This window comes from Ursus americanus, chromosome 27 (genome assembly GCF_024610735.1).
Source record: "Ursus americanus isolate L20-20 chromosome 27, mUrsAme1.1.p, whole genome shotgun sequence".
In the NCBI taxonomy this organism is placed as follows: Eukaryota; Metazoa; Chordata; class Mammalia; order Carnivora; family Ursidae; genus Ursus; species Ursus americanus.
The window spans coordinates 39,325,448-39,349,572 of record NC_142153.1 but is presented as its reverse complement, the minus strand read 5'-3'; the positions used below and the strand labels follow the sequence as shown (position 1 = coordinate 39,349,572).

The 24,125-nt window shown below is 46.7% G+C and overlaps 1 protein-coding gene across 4 annotated transcripts in view; it reads left to right on the top strand.

Moving 5' to 3' along the window:
- Window positions 1–24,125, top strand: part of IRF2 (interferon regulatory factor 2) — a 79,197-nt gene that overhangs the window by 31,399 nt on the left and 23,673 nt on the right. For all 4 annotated transcript variants that reach the window (XM_045785822.2, XM_045785824.2, XM_045785823.2 and 1 more), the window contains 4 exons: window positions 8,877–8,969; window positions 16,278–16,377; window positions 17,561–17,737; window positions 18,059–18,105. In XM_045785822.2, the coding sequence (XP_045641778.1) occupies window positions 8,883–8,969; window positions 16,278–16,377; window positions 17,561–17,737; window positions 18,059–18,105 (411 nt within the window). In that variant the 5' untranslated portion in view covers window positions 8,877–8,882. Of the gene's footprint in view, window positions 1–8,876; window positions 8,970–16,277; window positions 16,378–17,560; window positions 17,738–18,058; window positions 18,106–24,125 lie in introns of those variants that run through there.

Below are 24,125 nucleotides of genomic sequence, written 5' to 3'. Positions count from 1 at the left end.
AGTATTACTAGGGGTAATGATACATTGAGGGTAGCGATTTCTGGCAACCCTGCCCCCATTATTCAAGGTTGAGGTCTTTTTTTTTTTTTAAAGATTTATTTATTTGAGAGAAAAAGAGAAAGAATGAGCAGGGAGGAGGGGCAGAGGGAGAGAGAGAGAGAGAAGCTGAGCAGGGAGCCTGATGCGGGGCTGGATCCCAGGATCCAGTGATCATAATCTGAGCCGAAGGCAGACACTTCACTGACTGAGCCACCCAGGTGCCCCAAGGTTGAGCTCTTGAAAAACCCACATAGTAGTAGAATTCATGGTTGAATTGTTTAAAACCTTGAGAAGAACTGGGCTAGACACTAAAATTATTAAATGAATCTGTGACCACGCATCTTCCCTAAGTTCAATAAAATAAAACAGCAAGTGCATGGAATGAGGATTACATCACTGATAACAGTGGATATCCCACAATCGATTTCCCTTGCATATTAATGCTCCTGAGGTTTAATCACACTTTTTGAAATTGGTTTTGCATTGGTGCAGGTAACATGTACACTGAGAGGCATGCTTTTTCTGGGTCTGGCCCTCATCTCAGTGTTAAAATGTCTTCCTGACTTCAAGACTGGTAATCGTTGACTTCATCCTCCAGGGTCCCACCAGAGTGTGCAGAGTGATGTGGATACCGTAGCTGGGCGGGTCTCAAACCCCACCCTCAGATACAGACAGAGTCCTAGTGTCTTAGCTCTGAACACGGTATTTTCATGCTGGGCACTTGCTGTCAAACTTCTCTCGTGCTTTTCACTTCTGTCTTCCAGGAATCCTTAGGGTTCTGAGATTCGCTGTATCCTTCTCTTCCGCTTCCTTCTTTCTACTCTGACCTCGCCCTCCCCCTGCCACCCACAGGCGCGCACACATCTGGGCACACACCTGGGGAGAGGTTCGGCCGAGTAAAATGCTTTCTGTACCCTTTTTGACCACAATACTAGGATAATATGATATAAAATTGAAAACAAAAAGCTTAATCAAACAACTGTACCCTTACTGGGGCCTCACAGTTTGTATTCTGTGTGCACACACATTAAAACTGAAGTACCATCAATTGACTTCATGACCCAGTGTTTGAAAAACCCTGGCCTGGGGGTTTTTGGCATCTTCTCTGGAATCAGGTGGATCCAGATCTGAATCCTGGCTTCACCACTTAATAGCTCTGTAAGCAGCTTCATTTCCTCATCTGTAGATTGCAGATAAGATTCTCTACCTCATATAGCTTGTTTGAAGATTAAATGCAGTAGCGCATGAAAAGCCCCTGGCCCAGGGTCTGATTCCTGGAAATCAGACGGGGACAAGGATGGCGATGATGATGGCCGGGATTTTCAGTTTTCAACTCCAGCTTCCCCTCAGTTCACATAATTTTGAACTGGAATTTTTGACTTTTGCCAAAAGGGTAGAGAGGGCGGTGTGAGGAGTATAGAACATCATGCAAAGATTACCGCGGGTTCAGGAAGAGTTACTACTAAATATTGCTAGTACTTTCTTACACGGGATTTGCCCCTTGTGGTACTTCCTGGGCGTTCCCGCAGCCCCCACCCTGGATCAGAGCAGTAGCCTCTGGCTCGTCTCCTTGCCTCCGTTTGCCCCTGTGTCACTGCTGCACAGGATAATCTCAGGCGCGCGCCCAGCCTTTTGGCAGCCTCTCTGCACCAGCTGGGCGATGGCGGAACAAGACGTGGTCCCTTCTCCAGGGGCTTGGGTGACTGGGACGTGGTTTTCTTTTTTTCTTTTTAAATTACCTTTTCAAGCCATGCTTTTCCTCCTCCCTAAAATGGGGACAACAGTATTTAACTGATAAGGGCCGGTGTGTGGGTTACCATGATTTCTGTAACCCACCCAGCCCGCGCTGCTCACCTGCTCACCTGCTCGCGGACTCTCACGAAGCTCCACCCACGCTGGTGCCTAAGTCAGTTGCTCCGCCCGCATCAGCGAACCCACCTTTCCCCGTCCTGCCTCTGCCCTTTATACCAGGCTTCACCTTTGCCTGGCTTGCGTGCCACCCTCTCGTGCCTGGACCCTTCTTCCCCATCCTAGAAGGTCTTCCCCGGGCCGCAAAGCTTTCCCTTACCAACCCGTCCAATCACGATTTATGGATTCCGCATGAACTGGTTCGCGTAGTGAGCAATTAATCGTATACTGCCTTCTGACCTCTAGCGCAGTTTTTTATTCTCATAATTACAGTATTATGAGGTCGCTTTATAGGATTTATGTCTCATACCCCCGGTTAACTTATTAATTCCTGGAGGGTAGTGATCGTGGCTCACCCATCTCCGAATCCTCCCTAGCACTTAGCAGAGTTTCTTGCAATGACGTGTGTTTAATAGAATAGTGTCCGTACATGGACGACTGGGTACTGCAGACTGTCCCTGCTGTAGGGTTAGAGGGGTCCGCTGGTCGGAGCTGTGAGAGGTTTTGTGGATGAAAGGAGGTTGGAGCTAGCTTTGGTTAGGAGGGCTGCATTTCCTTGGGTTGGTAAGAGGGGTGGGCACGTGGCTGCACGGGGAGGGCTATTAGGTAACAAGAGCCCTCGCAGGTTACTTGTAAAACAAATCAGTGTGGCAGGTGGCAGAGAAAGGGGATGGAGCGCTGCTGTGGTCAGCGCCTGCGACAGGGACTCAAAGTGAAGCCCTCTTCTTAGCTCCCCAGTGCCCGGACTCTTCGCCTTCCCTCTTCCCCGATTTTGACCCACCTCCGGTGCCCCTGCAACTGGGGATGGAGGAGCTGTGGGGCTGCTGGTGGAAATTCTCTCTTCTTCTCTGGGTGAAGACGCTTTTATTTCCACTTCATTCTCGAAGGAAATTTTTGCTGTAGCTCCGCTTTTAAAAAATAGCAGCTTTTTCTTTCAGTCCTTTACAGACACCTTTCCATTGTCTTCTGCCTTCCCTGGTTTCTGTTGGGTAGCCACCGTAGGTCTGCGGGGTCTTGGGGATTTTGTTATTTGTTCCTTGAAGGTGACGCCAGTTTTTTTTTCCTCTGGCTTTTTCGGTTTTTTGCTATGGTTTTGGTTTTTGGCACGCGACTGTAGTGTGGTGGTGTTTGTATTTGTCTGTTTGGGGTTTGTAGTGAGTTTGAATAATTTTATTCAATCTGTGGTTGAATAATTTTGGTGTTTGTATTTGTCTGTTTGGGGTTTGTAGTGAGTTTGAATAATTTTATTCAATCTGTGGTTGGAAGATAATTGGTCATTGTCTCCAATATCGCTTTTGCCTCATACTTTCTCTTACCTTCGTGGAACTACAAACCGCTCCATTTTAGATCTTTTTACCTCTAAGATAAAATCTGCTTTGGATTTTATGTTCTTTTTAACATTTTCCACCCTTTTGTCTCTTAAGTGCTTCACTCTGTTTATTTCCTTCTGACCTGTCTTCTCCTTCTTCTTTTTTTATCGTGGTGTCTAATCGATTAGTAAACCCATCTGTTGAGTTCTTAATTTTAATTATTTGCCCTTTAGTTTTAGAATTTCTCTTTCAGTTTCTAGTTCTCTGGCAGCATTGTCCATTTTGTCTTTTATGTAGGCATACATGTTTAAAGGCTGTTGAACAAGTTAGGTATACTTGTCTTAAAGGCTGTGTCTGAAAACTTCTGATATCTGTGTATCCCTTACGTCGGTGTAAGACCCGTGTCTGAATCCCTGTGGGTCTGTTTTTGTTGTCCATATTTCATTGATTTGTTATGTTGTTGTCTTTTATTCTTGTATTCTCAGCTATATTGATTGTGTGTATGAAAACCTCCAGAGATAATATAAATCCTAGGATAATGTTGTCTTCCTCAAGATATGATTACATTTACTTCTGGGAGTTCCGGATCATTTTAATTTGATCAGGTATTGAGGTGATTCAAAGCTAGTCTTCAGTCTTTGAGGTTAGTCTATTTCCATTTAGTTTTATCCCAAGCGACGCTTGTGTGTGTGTGTGTGTGTGTGTTGCTTCCAGGATTCCCTTTTCCCAGTTAGGTCCTGATCTTCAACTCTTGTCCCCCTAGTCACCTGAACGTGTCAGAAGCTTTGCTCAGCTGCTGTGCCCTGCAACCTTCTATTCAGGAATCGGCAGAGGCCCCCAGGCTAGGAGAAGAACGCCCCAAATGTCAGGCTTACCTGCTTGGGTTTCTTTCTTCTCCCAGATCCTGCTCTCCTAATTCTTTACTACTTGGTTAGCTCTCGGATTCTTCTAAACAGATTTTTAAAAAACATGTTTTGTGTAGGTTTTCTTGTTATTCACCTTGGGAGTTGGGTCTGAATTACCTATTGTGTCATTACCAGAAGCATACCGCCCCCCTCTCAGCCAAGGATTTTAATATCTTAAATCCAGCAGGGATGTTTAGAAGTCTCTGGAACAGAACATTAACATGATTTAAGGGGTATTTTAGGAAATTTAATATGTCAGTGGTATGCAAAACAGACAGGAGTTGGGAAAGGCTCAGTAAGAAGAAGAGTTAAAAAAACCATCATAACCGAGTGCTTTCTAGAGTAAGAAAAAACCAGGGGTTAGGGTTTCTGAAGCTGGGCATTTCCGAGAAATCCGAATGAGAGTCTTGGCTCTCCTACTTACTAGCAGATTGCCTGTAAGCAGTTCCTTTACCTAGCCCGTCGTCTGTAGTACGGAATACTAAAGTCCCTACCTTCTAGGATTATAAGAATTACATGAGAAACTCGGAAAAACTCTGGTTTTAATGGGTTGGCATATAGTATGTGCTCAGTAAATAGTAGCCATTGCTGTTACTATTCCAAGATCCAACATTCAGTTATTTAGGTTAAAATTCAAGATCACTGTTACTGGCTCTGAGCATGACCATACTATTGTCAACGTCATGGGGGACTGTTCACTTCCTGTGTATCACAGGGAAGAGCTTGCATGCGTTTATGCAGGTCACTGGTGCCAGTAGTATTCTAAATACCCACCACGTACTGAACTGATTTAAAGGCTGATGCCAGGGTTTTCAAGATGATGCCAAGCCCACATCTCAAAGGTGTAATGATAGGTGGTTTTAGAAAGTGCCTTTTGTCGGGCTTGAGGGTACATGCTTCATATTTTAGGCTTAAAGAGCCATAATTTTAGCATTTCACTTAAAAATAAAAGATTTATTTATTTGAGAGAGAGAAAGAGCACACATGAGGGGGGTGGAGGGAGAGGGAGAGAGAATCCTTGAGAAGACTCCTTGCTGAGTGAGGAGCCAGACGTGGGACTCGATCGCAGGATCCTGAGATCATGACCTGAACCGAAATCAGGAGTTGGACCCTTAACTGACTGAGCCACCCAGGTGCCCCAAGCATTTCACTCTTAACAACAACCCACTGCATAAGCATAGAAGCTTATAAAAAAGATAAATCAGATTATGAGCCTTCATGTCACAAAAGGATTCTTAGAGTCATAGATCCCTTGAGAAATTATCTTTGTGAAACCTGTCATTTTCCTAGATGACCGAAGTGCAGACCGGAGGGTTTGAGTGACTAGCCCAAGGACACACGCTAGTACTGACTGGAACACGAGTGTCTCGATTTCTGGCGGATTATGGTTCTCTTGCCGAAAATAGCACCTCTTTGTCTTTTCTAACCTGTTCCACGCCTTCCCCAACTCTGTTCGAGTTTTCTGTGGCCTATGGGACTGGGTGCCTATGGGAAACTTGCCTTCCAGAAGGAAGACCCATCTGTCACTGTGAATTTCATTGACAGAGCTAGAAAATGTATGCCAAGGAAGCCTCTTTTCTCAGTATCTAGTCTCTGACCCTCTGTGACTGTCCTCTCAGCTTTTTAATCTCTGGAAATCTCATTTATTTTTTGTATCAAACTAAGTGATGAGTTTCTGGCGCTAGGCTCAATATAGAATTTCACCTTCATTTTCTTCCGCACAAGTCAGGATGTGCAGTCAACTTGTGATAGTCATGGGAAACTTATGTCAAATGGCAGCTGTTTTCTTCTGCATCGTGTGGCGAGACCACTGGTCATTCATTACCTGTGTAGTGTGTGGGACGTGGGGCAGGGCTGTAAGATCAAGTATACATAGAGGAAGTATCTTCATGTAAAAGGATTAGTTTTTTTTCGGTGTGTAATATCGGGGAAGTCCTAGATGTTTCAAACAAAGCAAAACGTAGAACCTGAAATAAGAGAAGCCCTTTGAAACAGAGTTTGTCCTACTCTGATAAGGTGATACTTGCTATCTTTGCTTTTCCTAAAAATCTGCTTAGGATTAATGACAGTCCTGACTCAAGATTTAGAACATTTTTACATATGTGATTTCCACAGTATTTTGGCTAGGTGAGTGATAGACCGAGGTTTGGCTAAGCTGTGTCCTTGTTAGAAAGGCACAGCATGGAAATGAGGGATGAACCGATGGATAGGTGATACAGAACATGATACACTGAGCCTAATGGGGAGCGTCTGCCTGCCAGAATGACCAGACTCTGCAGGAAGAGCACAGAAGAGCAGGTGGCTCATAATTAAAAATAGAAGGCAATCTAGAGCCTTGCTGTTCAGAGTCTGGTCCAAGGACTTTGGAGCTTATTAGAAATAGAGAATCACAGGGTTCACCTAGACCTGCCAAATCAAGATTTGTGTGCCCATTAAAGTTGGTAACGTCCTGGTCTGGATTTTATAATCAGCTCTTCCCTTTCCTGTCAGCAGAATCGATGGTGTCATTCATCTGCATCAATCCCCAGTTCCCCCTCCAGTCTTGGGATGAAGACCACAATCCCTAGGCATGGTTTTCCAGGCTCTGTGTCGCTGGCACTCTCTCCGTTGCCAGCTGCTTTCTAGTATCATTCCATACACAGGACTCTGCGTGTGTTTTGGTAATCTCTTCCTTCCCGTCTCCTATTAAACTAGGAGTTTCTAGATGCTAGAGGATGTCTTGCCTTTTCCTGTTCCTGGAATATCATTCTCAATAAATGATCTTGAAAGGGTGGGTGAATGCATGAGGGACTGGAATGACTTGTGAACCACTAAGAGCAGCGGTGTTGGGGGCCCCTTTGGGCCTGTCCCTGAGCTTCCTGTTACTTATGTCAAAGAATGGTGGCCTGAAGCCTCTGCAAGAGTGGACAGGGCCAACCAGCAATGGCAGCCCAGCTTGGCTGACCTTCAGAGCTGGCCTGGATCTTGTTTGAATATCTCCTGGGTGGAAGGCAGCATTTGGGCTTTGTGGGAATATAAAAAGACCTATGAAGGGTAGAGTTCCTGCTCTCAAAGAACTTACGGTTTGGTTAGGAAGGGAAGTATTCGCAGTGGAAGAGTTTATAGTTACGGCAAGAGTTGGGTAAGAATAAAAACAGCATAGAATGGCTGCTCTCAAGCAATTTTTGATTCTCAAACGAGCAATGTAAGATCAGTGAGTATTGGGGAAGTCTAGGAGGAGAATTTCTTCAGGCTGGAGTGGTCTGGGAAGGCCTGTGGAGAAGGAGGGCAGAAACTGGGTCTCGGAGGGTGGGGAAGGATGGGCAAGTCCTGAGAAGGAGGAGCAGAGAGCGTAGTGTGAGCAAGGATTCCGAGGAGGCATCTGCAAGAGAGTGGATCTGAACGGAGTGAGAGGTGCGGGTTCTAGAATAGAGTTCTAGAATGTCATTAGGCTCTCAAGGCCAAGGCTGTGGTCCCACGTGGTTCACGTAGTGATGCTCGCACACTGGCATGAGCTGGGGGAGGCACAGAGAAGAGAGAAGTCCTTTGCAAGCTGGAAGAGAGAGTGACTGAGACTTTGATCACCACAACCCAAATTCATCTCATTAGAATTTTCGGAGCTCATTTTTGTAGGAGGAAATGAGTAAAAGAAGGAAGATACAGCTAAGGATTGAAAAGAGGATGATATCACACTGCCCATGAAGTTTATTGATAGAGTGGAGGCTTGAATGGATCTCATCTTTGCTTTTGAATCCCACATTCAACTTAAATTAACATGCAAATAAGATGAAGATGAGTGCTAGACAGTTCTTTGTTCGTGCTTGCGCTCTGGATGTATTTCAGCGGACAAGGGAAAGACTATCTAGAAATGTATCTGGAAGGAGGGAAGAGAGGCAGTATGTGGGCTGGTGGAGGAACTGTGTTTAGACCAGGCAGCTATTTTCAGAGGGAAGGTTGGTTAAAGGAAAGGGAGGACAATCTCAGGTCAGAGGGAGGTGGCCTTGATGGGAGACCCTTCAGGGAGGGAGCAAGAGAGTGCGTGAACGTGAGCACTGAGCTGAAGCCGGAGCAAGATGCTGCTGGGCTCTGAAAGTAGATAGGCTGCGTCTGACGGGAATAGCTAGTTGGTCAAAGACCTTGGAACCAAAGTGCATAGCATATCAAGTGAATTGATGCATTTAGACTTTCAGGTGCAGAAATTGGTGGTTCAAAACATTTGTCATCCTGATACCCAAAGCCACGAATTGGTTCTAAGCACTGTTTCCCAAAACTGTTGTTCTCTGACCACCCTGGGCTCTTGGAAGGGTAACACCCAAAGGTCTTTGTAAACTACTGGTCCTCCCACTACCCACCTAATACACCGAAGGGGTCTGCTACACAGCCGGGTTGGGCTGGGGCTAAGACCTCTCTTTAGGCCAGGTCACTTGGGTGTCCAGGCCCTCGAGCTAGCAGGGTTTCTGCCAGTCCAGGCTTCCTACACCCATGGGACCTTCTCAGCTGAGAGCAGGCTTGGCCCGCACCATTGCCTCACTGAGATGGCTCCTCAGGACTGAGTGTGCTCCGGTGGGTTCAGAGCCCCTCATGCCCGCCCTGGCCCTCGATGCCCGTCCACGTCAGCTGTGTGGTTTTTGGGGAAGGGGACAATGGAAGAGGGTCAGGCAGGGCTGTAGAATTTTATGATTCAGACCTGACAGTCACTAGTAGAATTACCTGATGCTGTTTCTCTTCTGCAAAGGGTACCATGCCGGTGGAAAGGATGCGGATGCGCCCGTGGCTGGAGGAACAGATAAACTCGAATACGATACCAGGGCTAAAGTGGCTTAACAAGGTAAGCGTGCTGGGTGCCTGTGTGTGTGTGGAGGTGGGGGGTCCTTACTAAAAGACGTGCATGGGGACGGCCAAAAAGTAAAATTGTGTTCTTTGTGTTTGAAATCTTATGCTTATTAATTACAAAACCAACCAACCAAAAATGATCTGTGTTCTTTAATGATTCTTACCCCCTTCCTTCTCTAAATGCCTCTCTTGCTTCTCCTTTCTTCTAGGATTAGAGGGCGTGGAAACCCTTGCTCCATTCCCAAATGGAGCATATTGGCTTTCTTCTCAGGATTGTCTGTGTAAAGAAAACTTTTTGTTTTTTCTCTTAAAGAAAGTCTTCTCTTTATATCATGAAACACTGTTAGTGTGCCTACCGGTCCTAAAAAAACAGGCTGTCATTTACAACCCCCACATATGTACACACACACACACACACAGGTCCTCTCTTACTTGATCAACCTCAAATTCTCAATCTAATTGATCCTACTTGTTAGGAGTGAATCAGGAAGGGAGTGGACGTCAAAGAACACCTGAAAATATACAGTTATCACCTGGAAAAGCAACTAATATATCGTGCCTTCTTTAAGAGGGCCCAAGGGAGAGGTTTCCCTCCCGCTACCAGGAATATCACAGTTCTTCTGAGTAAATTTCCTTTTCCTCTTCTGCCTCCCCCTCCTTTTAATCTTAAGGACCCCATGAATAATTCAGCTGGTCAGGCTTTATCTTCACATGGCGTGCCTGAGAGCTTAGAGCCCGATCGTGGCCCACTTGTCACAAGTGTGGAGGGTCCTGCGGCATCATCGTGCCTACTCATACCACTCCTGGCTTCATCTTATCTTTTCAGATATCTCTCAAGCCTCATTTCTTGTTCCCTCACCCACTAATTTTTTTTCACTTATTTTAAATGTAATGGTATTGTGTTGAGTGCCTCGGTTTCAGTGGGCCCTTTTCTGCAACAAGGTGGGGTAAGAAATGAATAGAAATAACTAAACCACATGCTTGCTTCATGGGAACTGGTCTATATCTTCAGGTCTTATGGCAAATAATTTCTTTTCCTAGGCTTGCTATATCCAAAGTGTTTCAGATTTGTATCCTGGAGGGGGTTCGCAGTTAGTCTGCTCCAAAGACGCAGACCAGAAGTCAGGTTGGGTCTTGGCTAGCAGGGCCACGGGTGGTGGTATAAGGAAGGGGTGACTGTCGTCAAGCAGAAGGGAGGAAACACAGGGTACTCAGTAGTGATCGTCATCATAAAAACGAACGTCGACGAAGTGCCTGGTGCTCCTCTAAGCAAGACACGTGCATTAACTCACATAAGCCCCACAATGGGGGGGCTGCTATGATGTTTTCCACTTTACAGGCAAGGAAGCCAAGGCCGGGACATTAAGCAGGATTATATTTTAAAGACCAAGATAACATTGTCTATATTGATGTAGAGTGTCTCATTAAAACAAAAGTTCTGAGTTCTGAAAAGAAGTAATTTTTTTTTCTTTTTAAAAAATATACCCACCAATTTCGGCTGGCTTGATGCAGGAGCAAACTTACATGTTACTGCGTCCCCTCTACGAGCAGGCACTCGGTATGGGGCGGTCAACTGTCCTTCGAGTAGGTTGAGCTGTGCACCCACCCCGCTCCTCACAAACAGTATATCCACGCCTAACCCCCAGGACCTGTGGATGTGTCCTTACTTGGGAAAAGGGTCTTTGGAAAAAGTGCAGGATCTCAGGATTATCCTGGATTATCCAGCTGGGCTGGTCCGATGACGAGCGTCTGTATGAGACAGAAGAGCAGAGGCCACGTGAAGACAGACGTAGAGATCCCAGTGATGCTGCCATGAGCCGAGGAGCACCCGGGGCCACCAGAAGCCGGAAGTGTCGGGAGAGGTTGTCTTTACAGCCTCGGAAGGGAATGCGGCCCTGCCGACATCTTGGTTCTAGATCTCCGGCCTCCACAGCTGCGGAGCGTAGATTTCTGGGGTCGTAAGCTGCCCACTTGGTGGCAGTTTGTCATGACAGCCCTGGGAAGCGAACACGCCCTCTTAGGGTGCTTCCTCCCCAGGGCTCTCCATTCAGACACCTTTTCTTCCACCCACTTTGTCCGTGTTTTTCTGATAGGCTACTGGAAAGGCAATGGGAACGCTTGGCCCCTCGCAGGTGGCCCTCCCCGCTGAGCTTCACTCAGCCGGCTCTTGGCTTGTGAGTTCTCTTCCCTAGTGCAGAGGGACAGGAGACCCCTTACCCACCTGGTCTGGCTGCTCTGCCTGCTCACCTCTCAGGGCACCACTGGCACAGGAGGCCGTGGGCGCCAGGGCTGGTCGGGCAGGTGGCCGACGTGCCTGGGTGGAGTGTGCATGTGGCTGTGTCTGTGCGCGAGGGCAGGGCCGTCCCGGTCACTGTGGACCTTGGATGGTGTCAGGGACGTTTTCTCTCCACACCCACACCTCCTCAGGCCATCTTTTTATATGTTTCTGTTAACTTAGGCTTTGGCATTCATCTGCCCACATAAATATTTCACTGGAGACCTTACTGTTATTTCCTTCTTTTCTTTTTTTAAAGATTTTATTTATTTATTTGAAAGAGAGAGAGAGAGAGAGAGCACAGCCACAGGGAGGGGCAGAGGGAGAGGGAGAAGCTGGCTCCCCGCTGAGCAGGGAGCCCAGTGTGGGACTCGATCCCAGGACCCTGGGATCATGACCTGAGCCGAGGGCAGATGCCGAACCGACTGAGCCACCCAGGCGCCCCCTGTTACTTCCTTCTTATTCAGAAGCCTTCTGCCTCAGAATCCCTGCTTGTGAGCGCAGTGGTTTGAGGTCATTGTAACATCTCTTCTCCCACGGAAGACTGGCTGCAACTCCGAAAACGGCACTGTCTGCGGGGCTTTATTACTCGCTCACGTCTTAGCTGCCTCGTTCAGAACATGGTGGTGTTGGCGGAGAAGTGCCCCGTGTTGGAAGGCCCCGGCGGGCAGGCCAGGGATGTCTTGATGGTTGCTGCTCACTGGCTCGGTGCTAGGCCACTTTAGAACGTACCAGGTGGGTGCTGTTCCTGCGTAAATGGGAGAAGGATGTGTACTTGAAGAGAACAACGCCGATGACCGTGTCCTTGTTCTGTTAAGATAATCGGACTTAAGAACATCGGGTTGGCAGTCGTCATGTTTCTCTCAAGTGGAGAGCCCATCATACTGGGGACAGTCTCAGTAAGAGACAGATAGGCGGTGAATGAGTGCCTTAGCCCGTTTCCATCTCTTAATCTCCGTACGTGTTGAGGACGGTGGTGACGGCGTGTGTCCTCCGAAGGAGCCGTGAGGAGGTCTGGTGAGGCGGCATTATCACGAGCTCCTGCAGGGGCCGTGGCTTGGGCCCGTTGCTTTTTATTATGAGTGTTTGCAAACAGACAGCAGGTTTGAATAGCCTAATGCCTAGAAAGAATAGTATAGCCAATTCTCATGTAGTTTCAGAATTCACATCCAGATTTAAAAATTATTAACCTTTAAAATCTCTGTGTGTGTGTGTGTGTGTCATTTGAAAACAACTCCATGACAGCATACATCTCTAAGACTTAAGACCGTTTTCTGTATATTCACAATACCATTATCAATTGAATAACCATAAATTACTCATCATTAATCTTAATTTGTATTATCATCGCTGCTCCGTCCGTATGCAGAATGCCTTGCGTATTCCCCAGCATGTGTTTTTACGATTGGTTTGTTCAGTCAGAATCCGGAAGGCTGTTCCTACTTGAAGTGTCTCCTGCTTGTCCTCATTATGACAGTAGCCCCTTCTTGCCTTTGACTTGTCGAAGAGACCAGGTCCGTGCTGGACCAGTCCAAATGCTTGCTTGTGGTTTTTCTGGGCCGTCTTGAGGAAGGAAGGAGGCAGCCACAGCCAGGTTCATCGTTTCTCTCGTAGCTCTGATTGATTCCCACTCTGGTTCTTGACACGCTCATTGCACATGGGAGATCGGCCTGGACCCCAGGGCCGAGGCCACTTCCCAAGCGTTCAGTGTCACCACGTAGTTTCAGACCTTATCCTTCTGTTCACTTTGAAAGGAGGCTTGTGCTTGTGTACATGTCAGGCCGTCTCAGAACAAGGTAAGGAGTCCAAGCAAAAATAGCAGAGTAAATTGGAACATCTTACGAGTACTGGGGGAGAGAAGAGGCAGAGGAAGTGAAGAGAGCTCGTGGCCACTTGGGGCCAAGGTACGTTCTTCATTCCTCAAGATAATCTTAAATGTTCTTCTCAACTCAAGCACTGCTTACTCTCTCCTTCCCTCAGGTGGCCAGAGTCCTCCCTCTGAAAACACGGGCAGGGTCTGGAACATGCTGTCCCTCCAGACACGATGTGCACAGACCATGTGGATGGGGCGCTCAGGGCTTCACAGAGTCTGCGCAGACACAGAGTGACGCCGTCACCATCCCATAGGACACACTGATCGATGACCAGAATATGTGCTAGTCAGAATCTCTTCCAGTTTTAAAACGAGTCTCACCTTCTTTATCTTTCCGCATCGTCTTAAAAAAAAAAAGATACATGTGATGCGTTTATTAGCAGTTTATTTTTTGCAATACGAAAAACTAGTTAAAAGTTACATGTGGTTTCTTTTTAATTTACCACTCTATTTTTAAATGTACAGTTCAGTGGCATTGTTTACTCACAGTGTTATGTACAACCATCACCACCGTAATGCCATAATTGTCATCACCCCAAAAGGAAACACTTGGGGTTTGGCCATTAAGCAGTCACTTTCCATTGCAAAGCATTTCAGATCCTTTCGTTGTGCAAGGCGTCCACTAATCTGCTTTCTGGCTCTTTGGATTTGCCTTTTCTGCTCATTTCACATAAATGGAGCCATTTGGTATGTGGCCTTTTGTAGGAAGCTTCTTTGTCTTAGCGTGATGTTCAAGGTTCATTCGTGTTGTGGCACCTTTCAATACTGCATTCCTTTTTGTGGCTGAATAATATTCCATTTTATGCATGTACAACGTTTCCTTTATCCATTCACCAGTTGACGGACACTTGGCTATTGAGAGTAGTGCTGTTACGAACATTCATGTATGAATACTTGTGTCAACGCCTATTTGTAAGACTCTGAGTGAAGTTACCGGGTCACGTGGGCACTCTGTGTTTAGCTTTTTGAGGAGTAGCCAAATTGATTTCCGCAGCGTCTACACGGGGTGGCATTCCCACCAGCAATGTAGGAAGGCTCCAGTTTCTCCACATCCTTACCACCAGCTACTTATTTACTTATTTAAATACTTTACGCTAGCCACCCTGGGGGTAGGAAATGGTATCTTGTTGTTTTAATTCGCGTTGGCCTGATGATTTGTGATGTTGGGTGTCTCCATGTGCTTATTGGCCATTTATTTGTCTTCTTTCGAGAAGGTCCATTCAGACCTTTTGCCCAGGAAAGAGGATCCATGGATGTATGGTGGATAATTGCTAGGTTTAGTCATTATGTTTGTGGGTTCGTGGTTTGGGCATAGTTTCTGTGAGACTAGATTTGGTAGGGGGTGTGTGTGCACCCGTGTGTGCTCACGCAGCTGCCGGCATGCAGATGCTGAAAAAGATCTTATCAGAATCAACTTTGCGTTTTATGAGATAGACTTTAGATCGTGTCCCGTCTGGAACTCCTCTGACCTGCAGAAATGTGCCAAAAATGTGCCACACCAGATTCTGTGAAAGGTCTGCATCTTTACGCGCAAACCTTTAGCTCCGGTTGAACTTTCGGGAGAAGTTCTTTCACCGAAATAAATTTATTTTTTTCATTTTCACGTAAACATCAAAAAGTGCCAGAAATGACTCTGCTCTCTGATTTTCATCTACATTAAAAAATAAAATTTCACTCAGCCCTCGGCTGATCCCTGCCCTTTGGAAATGGCTAACCTGAAACCGTGCTCTCTCAGTGCATGATGCAGAATGAACAAGGAGGGGTTTATGAAAAGTCTCTCGCTTTCAGTTCTTTATTAGCTGAGTTTTAAATACAGTAGAATTTTCCCTTTTAACAGTTTTTGGGGAACTCTCAAATATTCTGAAATATTTTTAGTTCAGGCTTCTACAGAGGCATTGAGTCCCTTTGGGGTCAGTTGGGACCCTTTCTGTCTTTCATTGGGTGAGACCAACATGGTGGAAAATCCCTACTGACATTCTCTTTCCTTCCTCAGAGCCCCGTACCTAGAAACTACCTGAACTAACTATAGGGCTTAAAAATACACAGTTTTCCTGGGCTTGGTTTCCACAGAAGTCAAGACAACAGATGTGTCATAGGGTGGGAAATCTCAATCTGACCTCTGGGAGACAATGTGTGGTGTGATGATGTGATGGAATATGGGGTCACATGGCCTGGTTTTGAATGTAGACACTTGCTAAACAAGTTCCTCGGCTGTAGAATCAAATTCTGTTCCTCAGTTTCCTCAACTGTAAGGCAGAGATAATTACATACATGGAGCTCAGTAGGTTCTCGCAAAAAACAAAACCGAGACCACGTGAACACGTGGGCAGTCACGTGTAAAGCGCCTTGGGAACTTAGTAACTGCTGGGACTGTTGGGAGAGCTGGTTGAAGAAGTTGCACGTGAGTGAGACTTTATTTCCAAGGCGCTAGTTTCTAATCCTGTGTTTAAGCGCCAGGGTTGATTGAAGCTATTTTGAGTTACCTCTTGGGCAGGCGCTAAGAGAGATGGAAGGGGTCTACTGTAAGAATTGTACCAAGAGACTTTTCTCTAGAAAAGTAGCACCGTCTCCACACACTTAATACATCTTTTGTGTACTTCCCGCTGTCTCATGCAGGGCAGTAGACCAGATCTTCTTCTTCTGTTGGCCACCCAGTCGATTGAGGTATTTGATCTCTGTGGCAGTGACCTCAGAGAACCCCGATTTCCCTTCAGCGGCACAAATGGGTGTAATTTTGGAAAGTCGCCGAAGTTTTCATTTACCTAAGGCAACTAGAGTTCCTCTCTAGCAAATGGTGGAAATCAATGATAATAATAAGCATTAGAAGTTTCAGTCCATGGGCAGTTCTCAGTGGTCCTTTAAGAAAAAATGGCACAAATAATGGAACACATTAGGTATATCCCAAAATCAGCTCCTTTGACCTCGGAATGCATTCCTATTCTGCCAGACTCCACACGACTCTGAATCTTTCCAGAATAGACTGTCAAGATCTGGGGCCCAGTGGCAAAGTGGGGTTGGTTCCTAGTGGATTTTATTGTAGACACTCGGCAAACCCAGTGTCACTTAACAGAGAATCTTACTGGCTAGGATGTAAGGACCTTTGGTAAAGGTGGTCTGAATCCCATGGCTACAGTCTTTTTTTTTTTTTTTTTCAGGAAAAGAAGATTTTCCAGATCCCTTGGATGCACGCGGCTAGACATGGGTGGGATGTGGAAAAAGATGCACCACTCTTTAGAAACTGGGCGATCCATACAGGTATTAAAGCCCCCCCCTTCGCGTATAGAAGCAGACCCTGTTTGTTGGTGCTTTCATACCTCCTTCTTTTTTTTTTTTCTTTTAAAGATTTTATTTATTTATTTGAGAGGGAGAGAGAACAAGTGGGTTGGGGGGAAGGGGCAGAAGGAGAGGGAGAAGCAGGCTCTCTTCTGAGCAGGGAGCCTGATGCGGGCACTCGATCCCAGGACCCCGGGATCATGACCTGAGCTGAAGGCAGATGCTTCACTGACTGAGCCACCCAGGCGCCTGGGTACCTTCTTCTTTTTTAACTGACGTATAATGGACAAATAAAATCGTAAGATACTTAAGGCCTCCCATGATTTGATGTATGCACTGTGAAAAGATTCCCCCCATCAAATTAATTAACACATCCGTCACCTCTCATATTTGCCTTTGATTGCTTTTGGTTTTGGTGAGAAGGTCCATGTTCTACTCTCTCAACAAATTTCGATTATACAATACAGTGGTAGCCATTTGAAAAAGTTTTTTTTTTTTTACTACTACTCATGAAGATAGCTCTCAAAAACCTGTGGCGTGTCCCCAGACACATCCAGGACACGTGGGGCACAAACTCCATCACTCAGAAGTGATGCTTTGCCCATCCTATGGAAACTGTCCTTAAATTTCCTGTAAATGTGGGATTCTGATTATGTTCCCCATGAACTTACTTGTTCTGGAGTGGTAAACTTGGTTTGAATTTATCTCTCCAAAACGTAGTCAAGAATATATTCATTTATAACAGAATTTGAGTAGGGAGCGCTGTTTACAAGCATAGACTTTTTACTAATATTTGAGAATCATTTGGAAAAGGGACACTCTAGTTATCTGGGCTTGAAGGCGTCCCTAGCCTGCCGGCTTTCTCTGTTACTTACCTTGATTCTCCGTTCAACCATTATTAATTTTTTCTCAAGCTCTTAGGTAGAGCTGGGGTGACCAGTTTGTCCCAATTTGCCCAGAACTGTCCAGGTTTTAAAACAAAAATTCTCACATCCCAGGAATTCGGTGTCGGTCCCAGGTAAACCAAAACAATTTGTCACTGTCGTAGCCTGAAATTAAACAGGGATCTCTGTACTACCCATCCAGCAAGCCTATGTTTCCAGAAACTTCTCTCTATTTTTCCCCCTCTTTTTCTTAACCTTCGTTCTTTTGGCTATTTTGTTAGGAAAGCATCAACCAGGAGTAGATAAACCTGACCCAAAAACATGGAAGGCGAATTTTCGATGTGCCATGAACTCTCTGCCTGACATCGAAGAAGTCAAGGATAAAAGTATAAAGAAGGGGAACAATGCATTCAGAGTGTACCGGATGTTGCCCTTATCTGAGCGACCTTCTAAGAAAGGTAGGTATTTGCTGACTAAAACAATGGGCATGTAATATATATCGTCATACCTCTGAGGTTTCTTTAGTTCCACATCTGTGGTCACTCTGAGGTGAGAACACTTGTCCACACTGTGGTTGACAGTCTTCCCTTTGCCTGGCTGGGGGAAGTGACCGTCGGGTCACCAAAGGCGGTCAGGGAAACATGTGGAATTTTGACCACATGTGGATTAAAGCGTGTACGGGTTCCTCGAGAATTCCAGAAAGAATTGCGGGGAAATGGTTCTCTGTACGTTCCTCATGAATTAACCCCAAACTATTGTTTTTGTTGTTGTTGCCACAGGAAAGAAACCAAAGACAGAAAAAGAAGACAGAGTTAAGCACATCAAGGTAATCTTTGGTTGTTCAGAGAGAAAGCCAAAGTTGTGACCATTTTAATGATTCCTGTTCTGTCTCATAAAACCAAGTAACGTGATCTCTGGGAAGTATTTAATCTTTCTTCTTTGGCTCTTGTGTTTTATGTGCTTTTCATGTCTTCTCTTTGGCTTGTCCCCTCGAGCAGACTCCGGTACACGTATCCCCTGCTTAATCCAGTTTCACTGAGCAGTTTATGAATGAAATCACAAAGTCACACTGAGCTGGACCCCAACCTCCATCTGGTCCCCACGACGGTGGCCAGCTGGTCCCTTCGTTCTTGCTGAGCTCCAGCAGCCAGCTACTCTCTGATCACATTATTAGGTTTTCAGGCTATTAAATAGATCTGAAAGTCTACGAAGTATTATATACTTATATTAAAGTGTATCAGCTCTGTGTTATGCTTGTATGCCATGACAGGCCCTCAGGGTGGAGGCATGGAGGTCCGTGTGAACACCCTATTAGTGTGGTTCTCACTAGCTCTCTCTGCGCCACCGCAGAACTAGCTCTCGCGACTCCCCAGGCCCTTCCGTAGGGATGTGTGTGCGTGCGTGTGTGTGAGCCTCCCAGTAGGGCTGTTGTGGTCTGGAGTCCCCTGCGGTATGAGGATCCTTGTGCCTAGATGGCGTGGCCCTTGTCAAAGAGTCAGAGAACAGCCAAATACCTGTGCAAAATTGAGGACGAGCTCCGGTTGCTAAGGGAAGAGCAGACACCACGCTCCCGGGCCTGCAGACCGTCAGAGAGAAGGTCGTCAGATTGTCTTAGGGTTCACGGCACTTGGTTTGCAGATGGAGAAACTGAGGTTCAAGGGAGTTGAGTGACGTGGGCCCAAGGGCGGTGGACACGTGGCCAGAGTCACGTGGTCATGCCAAGTATTCTGATTCCTAACCCAAAATCGCTGTCGAAGGAGCAACCCAAACTGTCCAGACAGCACGATGTTTAAAAACAAGCTGGTTGGTCCAAATAGTCAGACAACATACAACAATATTTACTTCTGATCTAAAGTCAGACTTGTGAAGGTAGATAGAATTTGAGGGGCAGCTGAGATAAAACTGTTAAAGTTTCAGAAATATTCACCTTCCCTTCAAAGTGGAAAACAAATATTTTCAGCAGAATATTTCAGTAGTGACACGTCCAGTTTCACTCTAAATATTTTTAGTTTGCGACTTATTTTAAATATAGCACAGTACTGAGACCTAATTTCATTTTAACTTTTTTATTGTGGATGAATTTTATGCACACAGGAAGGAAACGACTGAGGAGAATTTTCTCTGTGACCGTCACCCCAGTTTCCACATGAATAGCTCGTGGCTATTTTGTTTCAGGAGTGGGTGCCTCCATCCTTGTCCCTCCAGCCCGTAGGGATGACCAATATTCGGCCATTTTTGACTCACAAAAACCATTTCATATGGTTCAGCGCACTATTCGAAGCAAATCCCACATTGTATCATCTTTCCCCCATAACTATTTCAGTATATACCTTCAAAATATGGGCATTCTCTAAAAATAACACAGTATCATTATTGCATCTGAAGAATTAACAGTAATTCCTCAATCTCGTCAAATATCCAGTCAGGGTTCAGATTGCCAGTTGACTCATGAATGATGTCATTTTTATACAGTCTGTTTATTTGAATTAAAATCCATATAAGGTTCACATATTGTGATTTGCAGGTATGTCTCTTACATTTTTGTATTTTATTTTATTTTTAATTTTTTAAAAAGATTTTGTTTATTCATGAGAGACAGAGAAAGAGAGGGAGGCAGAGGCAGGGGGAGAAGCAGGCTCCCCACAGAGCAGGGAGCCCAATGTGGAACTCGATCCCAGGACCCTGGGATCATGACCTGAGCCAAAGACAGACACTTAACTGACTGAGCCACCCAGGCGTCCCTCTTACGGTTTTTCTTAATCTATAGGTCTCCTTTGACATCACTTTTTTAAAAATTTATTTTTCCTTGCAGTTAAAAAAAAAAACAACTAGTTATTAGTTGTATCAAGTTTCTCAGAGTTTGGATTTTTTTCTGGGGCCTACATTTTAGTGAGTGTTGTTTAGTCAGAAAAGTGTGACTTCCCCACAAATAGGTGACTTTGAAGAGTTTGCTACAATCTTGAGTATGACTATGTCATATTTACTACTATTTTTGTAGCATTTAGCTCAATGCCTGGTACAGAACAGATAATACACTTTCGATAACTAAATTGGTGTACAAATAAATAGAACGTGTGAGGCACGAGCGGGGGTTTTACACGGCAGTGCAGGTTCAATTTCCCAATCTCAGTTAATAGACAGTGAGAGTGGGGTCACCGAGGTTCACTTTCAGCAAATGTTGCTCAAACGTACCTTCCATACCCCATCGGATATGAGACGCCAATAATAAGAGAATACCACTAGTTTAGGTATGTCTAAGCAAGAAAAACTGCTTGCAATGAAACCACGGCCCATAATTGATTACGAGGCACATCCTATTTTAGGGCTGTGGACATTCGAGGAGACGCGCAGTTTAGAATTGATGACACGGGCTGTTCTCAGAAGCCCAGGACATGGCAGTGTCTTCCCTATGGCTGCTCCGTTGAGCAAGCTGTGGAAGGGGCAGCCCTGGGTGAGGCATGGCCGTGGTGGCCCAGGGAAGCAAGTGAGAGCTTCCTTCTCAGATGGAAGTGTGTGGGTCAAGTTCCGTCCCGGCAAAGTGTCTGTTGTGAAATCCTCCGGTGACGACAGTATGGTCAGTACCTGAGACTTGTCCCTCAGAGGGACGCTGTTGCTTCAGCAGAAAGCAGGCGATTCAACGTAGAGAAGGCCAGTAGCCTTCCCGAGCTCTGTGGTTGCGGACAGCTAAGGCCATAGTGTTCATCAGATGTTTCCGTAGAACGTTTCCCAAGAGGACTCTCCAGCTTGTCCGGAATTGTACGGTTGAAGGACTTTATCCTTACCGAGCTGTTAATATGTTACTTTTCGTTGTCGCAGCGCCTCAGCTCTGAGTTAATACGCCCTGTGCAGATGTGCGACAGGAGAGACTAGACGGGCTTCCTCCGCTGAGAACGTGTGTCTCGTGTGTAGGAACCCGGTGGGAAAATTTGCTATTGGGAAAAGCTCCTCCCAGTCTTCATTCAGTTCCAGCTGAAGTTTTAACTAGCAAATGATGTTTAGACCATGTGGGCTACGTGTCAGAATTTTTTGGGGGGGTCACTCAGGCAATTTATCTCCATGCTGCTGTGTTCCCTCAGCAGATAGCTTCCCCAAGACTGGGAAACTGAGGCCTACTGGCCATGGAGTAGGTGCAGAAACTCGGCCTCCATATACCTCAGTGTTCTCTTTGTGGCTAGATAGGCTCTGAACTCAGTGAGCTGTGTTTTGCTTGAGCCGGGCCTTGCCTGTGTGGGGGTCACTGGCCATCGAAGGAAATAAGACGAAGACACACTATATGGTGTGTCATCAGTGCATGCACATGTTCCAGAAAAATGTCACAGGGCCAAGATCAGTAAGGAGAGAAGGGGATAAACAGAGGGGTGGTAGCGGACATTTTTGAGCCCCTACCAAGTTCTGAGCTCTAATTAATATGTCATCTAGCTCTTCCTGGGGTGGGCAGGTCATCTCCTGTTTGCATATAGGAATTAGAGGCACAGGGAGGTGAGTAATTTCTCCAAGGTGGCACTTCCAGGATTTGAATCCAGGTCAGTCCAGCTCCCAAACCCACACTTTCACCACACCTGGTGGCTCTGGGCCTTTAGGAAGCCGTGGGACTGAGCCAGGCTTTGGGGCATGGATTGAGTCACATGGTGGTCCGTCCCCAGCTCCAGAAGCATCACAGGAAGGCCAGGAAGTTAGAGTTGCTGTTTGGTCTTCCCTGGATGAGTCAGGAAGCTGGCTTAATTAGAGCAGGAGTCTGCGTGAGGCAACAGTGGGAAACAAAAGACCGTGGGCGGGGAGGATCAGAAATGAATACTTCCCGCCTCCTAGGATTGTTTGCAGATGAAGCATGCACGCTTTGGAACTAAAAAGTGCTTCCAGATCAAAGCATGGGTGCTGTGATGGGAACTGTATTTGAGGAGGGACAATTGAGAGCAGGTCACCTGGCAGAGAGCAGGTCCGGTCTGTATTAGTTCTGAACACAGACCTCTGGGTGGAAGTTACAGAAAAGCAGGTACTGGTTTTTAGCAGAACTTTCTAATCGAGCTGTGGGCTCTAACGGTGACTTGAGCGGGTCGAAAGCAACATGCTCCCTGTCACTGTCCGAAGACCACCTGCCAGGGCTGGTACTGGAGCAATCCTGTCATTGGTTGGAAGAGGGCTTCAGTTTTCAAACGTTAATCAGATGGAAACACACACTGGCAGCCCCGGTGAAACACAGACGGGGTCAGAGCTGCCCCGGATGGAGCAGGAGAGAGGGCTTGCCTGCCTCCTGGTGCTGGCCCCCACTCCCCCCCCCCGCCCCTGGCGGCTCGGGAGGGTACTGCTCAGGGCTCAGCCCGAAGGCTGGGGGGCTGAAGAAGCTGGATGGGTGATGTTGTGCAGTAAGGCTTGGCTGAACTCCTCAGGCAGAGCGGAGCATGACAGAGTTGATATTTAAGGGGGAAGGGCTTTCTCCTGGCGGTAGGAAGGGAAGGAGGGGAGAAGAGCGCAGTGGCAAGTTAGATGAAGATGGTGGCCCTCAGAACGGAGCGGGGGAGACGTTGGAGAGGATGCAGAGGGTGTAGACAGGAGTGGATCATGAGCGAACGTTGGGAGTGGAGCACGGTGTGTGAGGAGGAGGATGAGTTTAACTTGGAACGTGTTGAGTGTGAGATGACTGAGAGCTCTCTGAAGCAGATGTCAGGTAGAAAGTGGGAAATAGTGGGCCCAGAGCTCAGGTAAGTGTGGGAGCGCAGGGGTGTGGTCACGTACGCAGGAATGGTACCGCAGGCCTTGACCGCAGGTGCCTCGTCCAAGGAGAAGCTGTGCGAGAGGGACACGGAGACTCAAGCACAAGACGAAGAGGAAGGGGAACCAAGGAGAGAAGTCACAGGGAGGTTGCAATGAGAGTAGGAAGAGAATGAAGTTCCAGGGAAGGGAGGGAGGGAGGAAGGAAGGAAGGGAGGGAGGGAGGGAGGGAGGGAGGAAGGGAGGAAGGTGTCATAGGACCGGGCAGGAAGTGTCAGCCTGTTTTACTAGCGGCCTCATGATGTGGAATGTGCATTCCCTCTGGGCTACTTTTATTTATTTTTATTTTTATTTTTTTAAGTAGGCTCCACACTGGGCTTGAACTCACAACCCTGAGATCAAGACCTGAGCTGAGATCAAGAGTTGGGTGCTCAACCGACTGAGCCACGCAGGCGCCCCACCCCTGGGCTACTTTTATGAAGCCCAGCTGTCAGCCTGAAGTTTCAGTTAGTAGACAGACCTAGAGGTGTCCTTAAATTTGGCTGCAAGGAGACCGGCTTTGCACAGATGACTTAGGGCATCTCCGGCAGCGGGGGCTGGGTTGCAGATGGAAAAGTTCCGACGGCCATTGCATTTTGCCTCAAGGAAAGGGACATCTAGACAAGGGGCTGTGGCACAGGGATGAGGTGGAGTGGACTGGGAGTAGAGGCCCAGTGGCCCTTTCTGTCCTCTGACTCGGGCCCACCCCAATTCCTCCAGCAAGTGCAGCTTTTGAGACCAGTCGAGGATGTGTTCCGTTAGAGGTCTCAAGGGAGTGGCTTCTGTCCTTGGACTGACTCTCTTGTGTCAGTGTGCTTTTGCCCCAAACCCTTAAACTGCAGGCCAAACTTTAGAGAAAAGGTGCTTGGGCATAAAGATTTGGCAGAGTGAATGCGCCGGGAAGGGTCTGAACCTCCGCATAGTCTCTGTTTGGTTTTCTTTGGGGCAGAAACCAGAGTAGTTGACTGGAAACCAAAACTAGTTGACTCACGGGAGGGCCGATGTCTAAAGTCAGAAAGGGAACAGAAAGAGGAGGCCGGCTGAGGGTGAATCCAGGCCAGGCCATGGGACAGCAAGGTAGGGGACAGGGTGGGAGTG